Source organism: Mustela putorius, unplaced genomic scaffold (genome assembly GCF_011764305.1).
Source record: "Mustela putorius furo isolate JIRA1106 unplaced genomic scaffold, ASM1176430v1.1 tig00000095_pilon_pilon_pilon, whole genome shotgun sequence".
NCBI classification, from domain to species: domain Eukaryota; kingdom Metazoa; phylum Chordata; class Mammalia; order Carnivora; family Mustelidae; genus Mustela; species Mustela putorius.
Window position 1 is genome coordinate 27,260,151 of NW_025421280.1, and position 13,134 is coordinate 27,273,284.

The 13,134-nt window shown below is 55.9% G+C and overlaps 2 protein-coding genes across 3 annotated transcripts; one reads left to right on the forward strand and one right to left on the reverse strand.

Annotated features, from left to right (window-relative positions):
* The first annotated feature begins 2,897 nt into the window (after positions 1 to 2,897).
* On the forward strand, positions 2,898 to 8,072 carry RAB3A (RAB3A, member RAS oncogene family). Its single transcript, XM_004760956.3, has 5 exons — positions 2,898 to 3,118; positions 4,238 to 4,465; positions 5,583 to 5,701; positions 6,211 to 6,335; positions 7,214 to 8,072. Exons 2-5 carry the CDS (start codon positions 4,238 to 4,240, stop codon positions 7,402 to 7,404), a joined length of 663 nt encoding a protein of 220 aa, XP_004761013.1. The 5' UTR covers positions 2,898 to 3,118; the 3' UTR covers positions 7,405 to 8,072.
* Positions 8,073 to 8,127: 55 nt separating this feature from the next.
* Positions 8,128 to 11,426, reverse strand: MPV17L2 (MPV17 mitochondrial inner membrane protein like 2). Of its 2 annotated transcripts, XM_004760954.3 has the most exons (4): positions 10,995 to 11,419; positions 10,199 to 10,369; positions 9,167 to 9,243; positions 8,128 to 9,058 (listed from the first exon to the last, which is right to left on the reverse strand). In XM_004760954.3, the coding sequence occupies exons 1-4, from the start codon at positions 11,179 to 11,181 to the stop codon at positions 8,873 to 8,875; spliced, it is 621 nt and encodes a 206-aa protein (XP_004761011.1). In that variant the 5' UTR covers positions 11,182 to 11,419; the 3' UTR covers positions 8,128 to 8,872. The 2 variants fall into 2 exon arrangements, with proteins under 2 accessions (XP_004761011.1, XP_044937553.1); XM_045081618.1 differs by lacking the exon at positions 9,167 to 9,243 and having other exon boundaries at positions 10,995 to 11,426.
* Between the last annotated feature and the right edge of the window lie 1,708 nt (positions 11,427 to 13,134).

Sequence of the window (13,134 nt, forward strand, 5' to 3'; positions counted from 1 at the left end):
TTTCTAATTAGACTCCACATCCAACGTGGAGCCCAATGCAAGGCTTAAACTCATGACTCTGAGATCAAGACCTGAGCTGAGGTCAAGTGGGACTCTTAACTGATGGAGCCACCCAGGCTCCCCTCAAATAATTATTTCTGATACAGGATGTGCCAGGAAGGAAAAATATGGTGATGTGATAGGAGGTGACATGAAATTGGAACCTCTGAAAGGAGGTGGGTGTCCATCAGAGATCTGAAGGGGATGAGAGAGCCAGGTTCGGAAGGAGGTTGGGGAACAGTGCTCCAGGCAGCGGGAACAACAGGTAGAAAGGTCCTGAGGCAGGATTGCCCCCTGGAACCAAAGGGAGCATCTAACTGGAGGAGAAAGATGAGATGGGGAGGTAGCTAGCTGGTGGGAGGTAGGTGGCTAGGGGGCCTGGGCTGTGAGGTGGAGTCTGGGCTTTACTCTAAGTGGGATGGGTTAACCCTTAGAAGGGTTTAATCCCTTTCTCTTACCAGCTCTGGCGTCCACCCCTGCGCAACAGTCCCCCATGCAACTGTCCTTAATTCTGGAGTGGAATGTTGATTCTTAACAATAAAGGCCTTTTTATTATTTTTAATTTAAAATACAAATCCCGGGGTGCCTGGGTGACTCAGTGGGTTACAGCCTCTGCCTTTGGCTCAGGTCGTGATCCCAGGGTCCTGGGATGGAGCCCGGCTTCAGGCTCTCTGCTCAGCCGGGAGCCTGCTCACCCGCACGCACCCCCCCCCCCCCCCCCCCGCCTCTCTGCCTACTTGTGATCTCTGTCTGTCAAATAAATAAAAAATCTTAAAAAAAAATTTAAATTAAAAAAAAAACAACAACAACAAAAAAAAAATCCAAGGGCTCCTGGGTGGCTCAGGTGGTTTAGGGTCTGCCTTTGGCTCAGGTCATAATTCCAGGGTCCTGGGATTGGTCCCCGTGTGAGGCTCCATGCTCAGTGGGGAGTCTGCTTCTCCCTCTGCCCCTTCCCCTGCTTGTGCTCTGTCTCTCAAATAAATACATTTAAAAAAAAAAATCCCTCTGTTCAGCAACGACGTGCCTTGTTGTAGGCCTTTTCTCCTGGGGGGGGGGGCACCAAAACAGGTATTTCTGTTCAGGTGCCACCCACGTACAAATCCCAAAACAAGCATTTGGGAAGTGAGGAAGCTGAGCAGCCTTACGGGATCCTCACCTCCACCGGGATGGGGCCTGTTCCTGGGCCAGCCGTGTTTAGGGCGCCACCGACTGCCAGTCTCCCTGGAGGGGGAGATCGGGGGTGAATTTATTTTAGTTTATTTTTCTTTCCTTTTTTTTTTTTTTTAAGATTTTATTTATTTGACAGAGATCACAAGTAGGCAGAGAGGCAGGCAGAGAGAGGAGGAAGCAGGCTCCCCGCTGAGCAGAGAGCCCGACGCGATCCAGGACCCTGGGATCATGACCTGAGCCGAAGGCAGAGGCTTTAACCCACTGAGCCACCCAGGCGCCCCTATTTTTGTTTATTTTTCATGTTTTTCTCAATTTTCCAATTCTCCGCAGTAGGTTCTTAATACTTTTATAGTCTCGAGTGGAGGAGAGGGACAAAAATGTTGCCCTTAATAAAAATAGGTTTCCCAAACGCTTGCGGGAAAAGTGAGGGACGTCCCGCACTTCCAGGGGGCGAGGGGAGGAGGCGGGCTCGAGGCGCTAAGTTATTCTGGTCTCTAGGCGCCTCCGCAGCTGGCGAGCTTTTTATAAACAGGACGAACACCGCCCGCCCTTCCCGCCCCGCGCCTGGGGAGGAAGCAAGCAAGGAGATCAGGATTCTCTGGGGGCCACGCTCCTCCTGGTCTGGGTACCAGAGTTGAGGGGGAGGGATCCAAAAAGGGGGTAAGGATCTCATTCTCCCGCCCCCCTCCGCCATTCTGACATGTCCCCCCTCAAGATTTGGGGAAATAAACGCCTGAGCCCTTCAGTCCCCAAAGTCTCCACTCTCTGAGTCTTGTTTACCCAGGATGGGGGGAATGGGTTCCCTGTCATTTAAGTCAGGAACCAGGATCGGTTAAGCATCTCCCAGCCCCATCTTTATTTTGGGGTCTTTGAACCTCGCTAAGACCCTCCCCATTTCCCGTCGTTGTTTCCTGCAGGTTTGCGGGGATTTAGGAGGTGAGCCGTTTCTTTGCCCTCCTTCAGCATTATCTTCGAATTTTTCTCCGCAAAGTGGGGCTCAGGGAGAGGTGGGGTTCTTGGGTCGGTTAGCCCTTTCCTTCTTTTCTAGAAATTAGTTCCCTTGATCCCAATTTTTTCTTCTTTTTTTTTTTTTTTTTCATCTCAGAAACAGGATCGGGCATCTACCAACCCGGTCCTCTTTGGAGATCTTAAACCTCAGAAGTTGCAAGGAGTCCCTCTTGACCCCTACTGTCGCTTTTTCTTCATTTATCCTTATTTTGAACCCGTAGTTAGGGAGCATGGAGCAACTCTCAGCTGCCTACTCCTCTTTTCTGAGATTGGGAATTGGGAACGCTTTTAACCAGAGGTCGTTGCACCCAAAACAGGGCGGGGACCACGGAAGTCCCACACCAAAGGTGGGAGGGGGCGGGGAAAGGGAACGCCCCCTGAAGACCCAGGCTCGGTGAAGGCCTCAACCCTTTATCCCCGCAACCACTTGGGAGCCATCATTGGACCAGAACAGAAAGGTGGTGATCTCTGATTGGTACTCAGTCCGTCGCTCGGACGTTTAAGCCAGTGAGAGGTTGGCACTCAGTCCCGCCTCCCTGACAGAGGCAGGAGGCGGAGCAAGTAGACACCTCCCCCGCGCGCTACTGGATAAGCACACTGGCTCCCGCCCCATTCGTGCGTCAATCTGCGCAGGAGCCCCGCCCCTCCTGGCTTCTACGTGCGTCAGCGGGCTACTTCTCCAGGCGCGGCTCCGCCCCAGGATGGCGTCACGGCTGTATCTGCATGTGAGGCCCCGCCTCACTCTTTGCAGGACGTCACCGCGGACTGCAGGGGCCTGAGCCGCTGCTGCCGCCGCCGCTGCCCCTGTCGCGCAGCCCCACATCAACGCAGGGGGCCCCGGCACCACCGCCACCAAAAAGTCGCTGCCGCTAGGGTCACGACCGCATCGGTGCAGGGCAAGGTGAGTTGCGGGGCGGCCTGGGTCGCCGCCTCTCCGAACACCTACATAACCTTCATTTGACTGATGGGCTTGCCCGAGTAGGGGACGAGGTTGGCTAGGGTTAAATCGGGGAAGGATGCGGCGGTCACAGCCTTAGTATGGGTAGGGCCCTGGCTCCCCCTAACTGCCCGCTCCTCACCCCCACCCCCCCGCCCCTGGCCTCTGCGGCGGAGGGGGAGGGGAGGCTAGTGCCTTGCGGGAAGCTGTGCGCGCGGGAGGCTCGGTGCGTGCGCGTGCGTGTGGTGTGAACACGCGTGTGCGCGCCCGCCTGTGCCAGCGGATCTGTGTGCATACCCTTTTGCTTATGTACCGGGGTATGCTCGTGTGACCCTGTGGGTGTCCCGACCCCGGAGAGTGCATGCCGCACGCCGATGGAAGGAGACGCATGGACTGTGCGTGTGCGTGCACGGGAATGCGTGTCCGCGTGGGTGTCGTGTACACGCCTGCATAGGTGGAGGAGGCTTTGAGCACGGGTGGGTTTGTACATTTGCATATGTGTGTTGGTGTGCGCACAAGTGTTTGTGTCTCTTTCCTGTGCACCGAGTGTATTCGACTCTGATGTGCACACGCGTGAACGGGTGTGTTCCTACTGCGTGCACGTTAGCGTGTGCACGCCCCGCCCCTATCACACGACCAGCTGTCTCAGCCCGATCTTTCCCTGCTTGCGAGCTGCGACGCACATCCCCGCGGGAACGTACACGCGTATGCACTTGCGTCCGTTCTGAGCAACATAAATGATTGATGGGGGGCGGGGCCGGCCGCAGCTGCCCCTACCTGCTCAGCCTTAAGAGTGTAGAATTACAGCCCGACCTGGGGGGAAAGGCGTGCTGGAGGGGTCTACAGGGGTGTCCCCATCTCTCTGAGCTCCTCCCTTGACACTTCCGGCCTTTCAAGGTCATGGCCCACCCTTTGCCGTGAGCCCCACCATTGGTACTGGGGCTCCTGACCAGATGAGGGTAATCTCTATAAACACTAGTCCCTCTCAAGAGCTCTGGAGTTCTCTTCACCCTGTGCCTGGGACTTGGGCAGTTGGGGTCTGGAATGGGACTCCTCAGGCTTACCTACACCTTGCACACCCAGATGGCATCCGCCACAGACTCACGCTATGGGCAGAAAGAGTCCTCGGACCAGAACTTTGACTACATGTTCAAGATCCTCATCATTGGCAACAGCAGCGTGGGCAAGACCTCATTCCTATTCCGCTATGCAGACGACTCCTTCACGCCTGCTTTCGTCAGCACTGTGGGCATCGACTTCAAGGTCAAGACCATCTACCGCAACGACAAGAGGATCAAGCTGCAGATCTGGGTGGGTCCAGCTGGAGAGCTCCTGTCTCTTACCAGTTTACCTTTCCAGAAAAGCAGCCCCTACTTTGCCTCTTTCCTGCCTTGATTCATTCATTCACACACTGGGCATTTATCGGGTGCCTACTGTGTATCAGGGGCTAGAAGCCCAGAAGACAGTGCCCTATTCTCCCATGGGTGCCTCATCACTACTCTCCAGGAGTGAGGAAGGAGCCAAGGCTGGGTCCCCTCCTCTGCCTGCTGTTATGGAGAGCATCACTTAGCTCGGTACCTCAGTTTCCCCCTTCATGTTCTTTCTTGTGAGTCTTCATGAGGTTTCATCAGGATCTTGGCCCCAACCTCATCCTCTGGGACAGGAGCAAGCACCTTCTGTAGGGTCTACTGGCCACCTCCCTTAACCCCATGGAGGCCTGAAGGAACCTGTTAAATCCCAAGCTGGAACTGTCCCTTCTGTGCTGTGTTCCCATGGCTCTAACTTCACCCGTCCCCTGGCCTGGGAGACCTTGCCTGGTCTGTCTCCTTCTACCTCCACCTCCTCACTGTTTCTCAGATGCACCCGGCACAGACCCACTCCAGGGCCTTGGCCCCTGCTGTGCCCTTGGCCTGGATTCTTTCCCCAAATCTCCACATGGTTCCCTCCTCACTCCCTTCAGCTTCTAAAATCATACCCTCGCTCACTGCCCGGCCATGTCTGTCCAACTTTCTTTTTCTCCTCTGTCTACATCACTCTCTGATATGGGATACATTTTCTTCCTTTTTACGTGTTTATCGTCTGTTTTCTGTACTGGGTAGTTGGTTCCACGAGGCAGTGATTCTTGTCCATTTTGTTAACAGCTGTGTCCCCGGTGTCCAGCACGGGGTGTGGCACACACAGGTGAATGCGCGGGTATGTTGAATGAATGACGGAATGATTCTGTAGGTACCTGCCTCCAGAGGGTGGTTGAACCCCATGTTCTCCGTGTAGGTGACCAGTCGGCTTTCCTGACCCACTGTGCCTTTGGGCTGGCCCCTGCTCCTCTCCAGTTCTCACCGGGGCTGGACTGGACAATTTCAGAGTTGGTTTCCACTCTTAGTTGTTCACGTGTGGGGCCTCTCTGACCCCCGTCTTTTCTTCCTCCCAGGACACAGCAGGGCAAGAACGGTACAGGACCATCACCACTGCCTACTACCGGGGAGCCATGGGTTTTATCCTCATGTATGACATTACCAATGAAGAGTCCTTCAACGCCGTGCAGGACTGGTGAGCACAGCCTCACGCCCTCCCAGACGGTCTTTGGAGCTGGATTCTGACCTGCTCTGTAATAACAAAAACGTAGCACTGGCTCCAACTAAGGGGAATAAAGGAGCTCGTTGTAAATTTATAGGTTAAGAAGAAAAAAAAATCAGGGAAGGGGCAGAAAATATAAGGTCAGTTTGTATTGGACGGAAGAACAGAAACGTTTACATTCCTGCCCAAAGTAATGATACATTTTAGGGAAATTTCTGAATTAGCAGAGGGAGAAGGTCTTGTGTCTGGGGGGTGGGGCTCTGGGAAGGGCAGGCAAACCTGCGTGAAAGGGATTTTTGAAGATCAGGGAGCTGTGGGACCGTGTTCCTGGCAGGACAGAGGCCAGGAGGAAGGACCAAGCCTGCCAAGTTCAAGCAATAATCGGGACGTGGGGGGCTAGAGGGTGGCGAGGGAGGGGGAGACAGAGGTCAGTGGAGCTTGAATCTTCCCAGGCCTAACCCACTCATCGCTGCTTCCTCCAGGTCGACCCAGATCAAGACGTACTCATGGGACAATGCCCAGGTGCTGCTAGTGGGGAACAAGTGCGACATGGAGGATGAGCGGGTGGTATCATCCGAGCGTGGCCGACAGTTGGCTGACCACCTCGGTGAGTGCCTAGCGGGGCTACACACCAACAGGCTACAAAAGGGACCCTGAGGCCCTGTAAGGGGAGGGGATTACCCCTAAGACCTCCTAGCAAAGTCAGGACAGGGCCTGGATTTGAATCCAGCCAATTCACACTTTCTGCAAATGGCCTGGAGCCAGAAGCTGGATCCTGAAGGATGCATAGGAGTTCGCTGTGCAGTTAAGTTACTGACTCACTCTGACACCCTCACTGCCAGCCTCGTGTTGGTTTGCTAGGCCCAAGAGGGGGGTGGAGGGAGAGACCCGGGCTGGGGCAATGCACTGATGGGGGCGGCGAGCTGCTCTGCCTGGTGTAGGTAAGACCTGGAGGAAGGTGCTAGATCTGGAGCTCAGGCAAAGGGTGGTCTCTCAGGCAAAGGAAACTGTAGGTAAAGGCCCGAGCTGGGGAAGATCCTGGGTGTTCTGGCAAGTAAATTTCTATGGCTGGAACACAAGGGACACTTGGGGGAAACCTGGCTGATCACGCAGGGCCTGAACGATACGGCGAAGATCTGGGACTCCTGTGAGGGCGACAGGGAGCCACAGGGTGTGTAAGCAAGGGAGGGCCCAGGTGGTTGGGAGTTTCAGATGCTGCCAGGGGCCAGTGCACACATTACAGCTGATGGCAGGAGCAAGGAAATAGGTCTGGGGCGGGGGGTGCCTGGAGACGACAAGGGGACAGTTTTAGAGCAAAGGAAAGAGTATGAGAAACAGGGCTGAGCCGCCTCCCTGCAGGACTTGGTGCTTCTAACAAGTGGTCAGCACCAGGAATCTCCAGATGTTCCCTGCCCTCTGAGAAGCGTCTCTGGGATGGGGTGGGGGTGGGGCCGGGGTCCTCACCCCTCCCCTCCCCACCCACAGGCTTTGAGTTCTTTGAGGCGAGCGCCAAGGACAACATTAATGTCAAGCAGACCTTTGAGCGCCTGGTGGATGTCATCTGTGAGAAGATGTCCGAGTCTCTGGACACGGCCGACCCCGCAGTCACGGGCGCCAAGCAGGGCCCACAGCTCACGGACCAGCAGGCGCCCCCACACCAGGACTGCGCCTGCTGAGAGCTGCCCTCGCCCCCTCCCGGCCCCACCCCTGCCCACCCCCTGGGCCCGATCCAGCCCCGCACCGGCCCAGGGCGTGAGACCCCCACCCCCAACTTAGCCCCTCACTCTTATTTATTATCGTAGTTATTTATTTATTTATTTATTGGAGAGGTCCCCCAGGGGCTCAGGCTCCCTGCCCACCCCCTCCCCCTCCCGCCCTGTACATACAGCCCTGTCCCCACTCTGCTGTGGCGTGTCGTGGCCCTGTGAACTCACCGCTCCCCCTCCTCTCAAGAACCCACCTTTTTTAAAAATTCACCCCTATCAACAGTTACCAGTTTTGCAGAGGGGGCCCGATGACCCCCCCCCCAGGGCAGGCTGATTGGGTGAGGGGACGCAGTCAGGTCAGCAAGCCTGTCGGCTGTGACTTGGTGGGCCAAGGCCACTGTGGTGGGGATCTCAGCATGGACCACGGGGTGGACCAGAGCCAGGTAATGGCCTGCCTGGCTCCTCACCCCCTACGTTTTACCCTTATTTGGAGGTGAGGGCTGCTGTGGGTACTCGCCACCCTGGGACTCCCCCCCAACACCAGACCTGTTCTGACGTCATGAGTGTCAAACGTGCCCCCCAAATCCCCAGGAGATGTCATGACAACACTACACACACCCAATAAAGCGAATGGATGACGCTGTGTCCCTATGAGTGCCAGCCTGCCATGGTGGCCTTGGTCACCCACAGGAATTGCAATGATGAGAGAATTTAATAGAATTTCTACAGCCTGTGACCTGAGTATGAGACAGAGGCCACTAGGCCTTGCCTTAGGCTCCGGATTCTGGGGGCTAACTCCAGGCTGTGTCCCCGCCTTGTGCCCAACACCCAGCTCATAACCGTGTTGAGGGGCTGGGGCTTGGGACTGCCTGGCTTGGGCCACGTGCTGTAGATGGGAACACGTGTGTCACTGGTTCACGGAGGGCCTGTGGTGAGAGGGGCTCCCGGATGACCATCTTCACGGTTGTCTTCCAGATGGGGAAACAGGTCTTATACTGGGCTTGGAAGAGGCAGCCCAGCCAGATGCCCAGGGGTTGGGGAGGGGCCGGGACCAGGCCTGTTGTGCCCAGAGTCAGTCTCGCCCTGTCTGGCACCCAGCTGGGAGGGCTGGGGCAGCTCAGTCTGCACAGTGCCCAGGGCCACACAGCCAGGAGTGGATGGCTCCGGATCTGTCCGTGCAAGAGGCGTCTGGTCACATAGCCCGTCCACCCCTGTGGACTCCTCTTCACCCAAGCGAGTCCTCACCCACCTGTCTTCTCGCTAGGCTCAGTCTTGTGGGACAGACACAGCAGGAACCCGGCCAAGGTCATCCAACAGCAGGGAGGCTGGGTGTTCACCCTGCTGGGGATCAGCTCCGTGCCCACCTGCTGTGCTTGGCAGATTATCACAGGCCCAGGAGGACCTCACCCTAGAGCACAGCGGAACTGCCACTTGGAGTTTACACATGTGGCCCCTGAGGAGCCCCCTGGGTGTCTGGTCCACCCACTGAGCTCACCCGGTACTTCAGGTAGGAGAGGTACGTGTCCCAGCCCAGCGTCAGGCCGTTGATGTAGGTGACTCGGAACTGCGGGGGCACGAAGAGGAAGTTCACCAGCTGGGCTGCCGGCCAAACGCACCAGTCGGCCTGCGGGGAGGGGTGGGAGTGTGGTGAGGGGTGGGGCCTTGGCATAGGGGTGGAGGTGGGGGGCTGCGAAGGGCAGGGCAAGGGAATGAAGGGGTGGGCAGGGCCCACCTTGTAGAATTCCCAGAACTTGTCCCGCAGCTCCTGGCAGCTCTCATCCAGGGTTTGGCCCTCCAGGCAGCCCAGGCCTGGGAAGGAGACCAAGAAATTAAGAGTGTCAGAGGCTCGGGAGTACCGGTGATGGAGCAGATGGGGCAGGAACCCTGAGGGACAGTGGTGTCCCAGGCAGACAGACCAAGAAATTTAAAAGCCTTGAGGTGGGAAGGACCACACACAGCAGAATGGCTGGTGTGGAGGAACACAGCAGAACAAGTTGGTTCCAGTGAGGGAGAGGTCAGAAATAAACACACACTCCCTTAGGGGCACTTGGATGGTTTAGTAGTTTAAGCAACTGGTCCTTGGTTTTTGGCTCAGGTCATGATCTCAGGATCCTGGGACTGAGCCCAAGTTGGGCTCTGCAATGGGCATGGAGCCTGCTTAGGATTCTCTCTCCCTCTCCCTTTTGCCCCTGCCACTTCCCTTACTCTAAAAACAAACAAACAAACAGACAAACAGACACACAGGCACCCCAAGGTAGATGCACCTTTCCTGAGGCTGAGGCTGTTTTATTTCATTTCTTTCACAAAGGAGGAAACTAAGCTCAGGGGGGCGGGGCTGACACTCTTCTCAGAGCCAAGGGCTGGATGATTATACCCCATCAACCCTAGCCTCAGCAACTCTTCTTTCAGCCTCAGGGCCTTTGCATGGGCCATTCTTCATGCCTGCTGGCACCTTCTTCAAGTCTCAGCGGAGTGGCCTCTCCTCTGGGCAGTCCTCCCAACCACTGCCCAGGGCAGCCCCACCCAACACCGCTTCATCCCTCCTACACAAAGCACTGCTGTCCGACTCTGCCGTTCATACCTGCCCCCCGTGGGTCTGTCCTGGCGCTACTGTGACCCAGCACCCAGTCCAGAGCCACACACAGAAGAGGCCCATCAGAAACGCCAACTCAGCACCCCTCTTAACACAAAGCTGGCTCTGCCCCTCCTGACATGGGGCGGGGGGGGGGGGGGGGGCAGAGCCCAAGCTCACAAGGCTCCTTACCCAAGAAGTACCAGACGCCTAGCATGGGAGAGGCCACCAGCTGGTCGATGAGGACCTTCCTGAGGACGTTTGGGAGGCCACGGAGGCCAGACGCTGGGAGCAGGTGGTCCAGCCAGAGGTACCAGTAGTGCAGGAAGGGACCCATACTGCAGCCCACTGCAAACATGCTCGCTGAGAGCAGTTCAAGAGTCAGGCCAGGCCAGCAAGTCCCCAGTCCATGGTACCCTCCCTCCCTGATAAACCTGAAGCCCTCCCCGAGCCCACCTGTAAGTTCTTCCATTACAAGCCCCACTGCCAGGCACCGTTCCAGTGGCTCCTCTCCCGTTTTCTCTCCTCAATCCCTTCACTACCCTGAGAGCGGGTTCTACCACTGCTCTGCTTTCCGGAGGAGGAAACAGGCATAACAGGTAGGGAAGTGTGGGGCCAAGGCACAATCCCAGGCTGGCTGGGTCCAGACGCTGAGCCCTTGACTATCCTTGGTGTAGTTTCCAGTGCTCAGTGTTTGGTCTCAGTGTTGGAGTAAGGGAAGCGGACGAGGGGGTGGGCGGAAACTGGGGCCGGGAGGGGACAGGGACCAGGAAGTAGAAGGAGATGGAGACCTGAGGTGGGGAGCGGACTGAGACCCCGGGGTGAGGAGGAGGGACGGAGACCCGAGCGTGGGCTATGAGGGTCTTGGATGCACACCATGGTCAAGGGTCCCGCCGGGAATTGAGGCCACAGGTCAGGGGTCTCCGATTCTGAGATTGGGCTCAAAGGTCCCCCGGGGTCAAGGGCCAGTGGCTCCAGACTTGCTCACCTGAGCGCCGGGGGTTGAACTTCTGGCCAGGCCGGGCGCGGACCTCCCAGGATTGGCGCACACCGTCCCCGACCGCCATGAGAACACCACAGCCCAGCGTGTTGGTGACGAGCAGCGCACGGCCTTGGAACAGGGGCTGCCCCACGGCCCGCAGGGCGCGCAGCCAGCGCCAGCCGCCGGAAGCCATAGCCCACCGAGCCGCAGGACCCCGCACCGGGGATGCCCTCCCGGCGCTGACCAATCGCACGCGGTCTTCGCGGTCTGCACGCCCGCTCCAGCCCTCGCCAGCCGATCGCTGACCGCTCGGCGCTCCACTTTGCCGGGCTCGAGACGTAGTAGCCAATAAAAGGCCGGCATCCCATTCCTAGGCCAATCGCTGAACGAGGCCAAACGCTGCCTTCCCCACTTGCGGGCCAATCGCAAATAAGCGTCTCACCCCAGCGCACGGATCAATGGCCGCCTCGCCACCTCGTTTCCCCGCCCCTTTCCGCGCCAGCCTATGGACAAGCGCCGCCGGACTCTAACCAACCAGCCCGATACTGCACTGACCAATCGCAGGCTAGTCTTACGCCAGCGACCGCCTGTTGTCCCGCCTCCCCGGTGGAGGTGGCCAATCTTGCTCCCTCCAGACTAGTTGCCCTCCAGATTCTCCGATTCTTCCGGAATTCTAGAGAAGGGATCTCAGCTGGGGCCTTGGCGGCTCGACCAGGGCGGAAGTCTAATCTCGCAAAGATTCACGGAAGTCGGAGCGGGTTATGCGTTGGCTGCGCCCGCGGCCCCGTAGGATCGGACCCAACCGTTGACCTTTAGCTGGGTATCTGACCTCGGTTCCAAAATAGTAATAGTTAAAACGCTAGGCGGTGATCTGGGCACGTTGCGTGCATTAACTTACCCCACAGGCACCTCTGCAAACAGCTATATCCCTACTTTACCTCCTGTGTTCCGGTAGCGGAAAATAGGAGTTTCCATGGAAACCTATGCGTTATTTACAGGGAACGAGGGTGTTGCAAACTGCGGCCAGAGGTCCAAATCCCGTTGCTGTTCCTGTGAGGTTCAAGAGGTAAAAATGTTTCTTAAATTTTTTAAATGTGTGAAATAGTATAAAGTTTCTGGACATGAGAGAATCCGTTTTGAATCCCGTTTCTTTTACAACGAATGAGCTCATGGACTGGCCAGAAGCAGCAATAATTTTACAAGCAGTTGCTCATAAAATTTCAACAGAGCAATTGGCATTGGGATCATATGGAGAAGTAAAGTTAATAATATCAGGGACAGTTTCATTTGATAGCACCAATAAAATTATAATAACCAGAAGTGACTCAGCTGGTCAGTGATGTGGGAAACAAAGGCAAAAGAAAATTTAATTTCCTTACTACCTACAGCCCGCTGACAAGTCCTTGAAACGGGCAAAGTGACATTCCTCTAGGGACTCAACTGCCTTGATGATAATACTTTGCTCAGGGCAAAAGGCAATCTTAACCTGACCCCCAGGTTATGTTAAAGAACATAAAAATTCCTTCGGAAACTTCCTTTATCTCTACCCCCCCCCCAAGATACATGTTGGCAATCATCCCCCAAGCATATGACCCATTGATATGCATCGGAAGGTTCTTATGACTCAGGTTTTACTAGAGGGTAATAAATGACCTTTTCCCAACAAGAGCTAGCCCCTTGGAGGTCCTGGAAACCTTGCTTCCAGTTTGCTTAGAGAATTATGCTCTCCCCAACCCCCCCCCAAACCTGAAAGTATGTAACTGGCCACTCCTTATGACCACAGTGCAGCTCCTTCTGCCCTGGGGTGCTGTCCCCTTCCTGTAATAAAACCACCTTTTTGCACCAAAGATGTCTCAAGGATTTTTTCTTGGCCGTCAGCTTCGAACCCTAACATCTTTCCAACTTCAGTCAGCACCAAATGAGTAGGATTTCTTTCTTCTTTATCTCAATCAGGTAATTACCCCTTCCTTCTTTCTCATAACCCTTTCCTTCCATGAAGGAGACACTTTCCAGGTTACTCTGGAATTTGGGCTCCCAAATTGTGATTCTGAGCCCCCCAAAGAAACATTTGCTCCTTTTCAGTTTTGCCTCCTTTTCTTAGTTGACAAAAGGTTGGGGGAAAATGGAATAATATTCTATGACATGG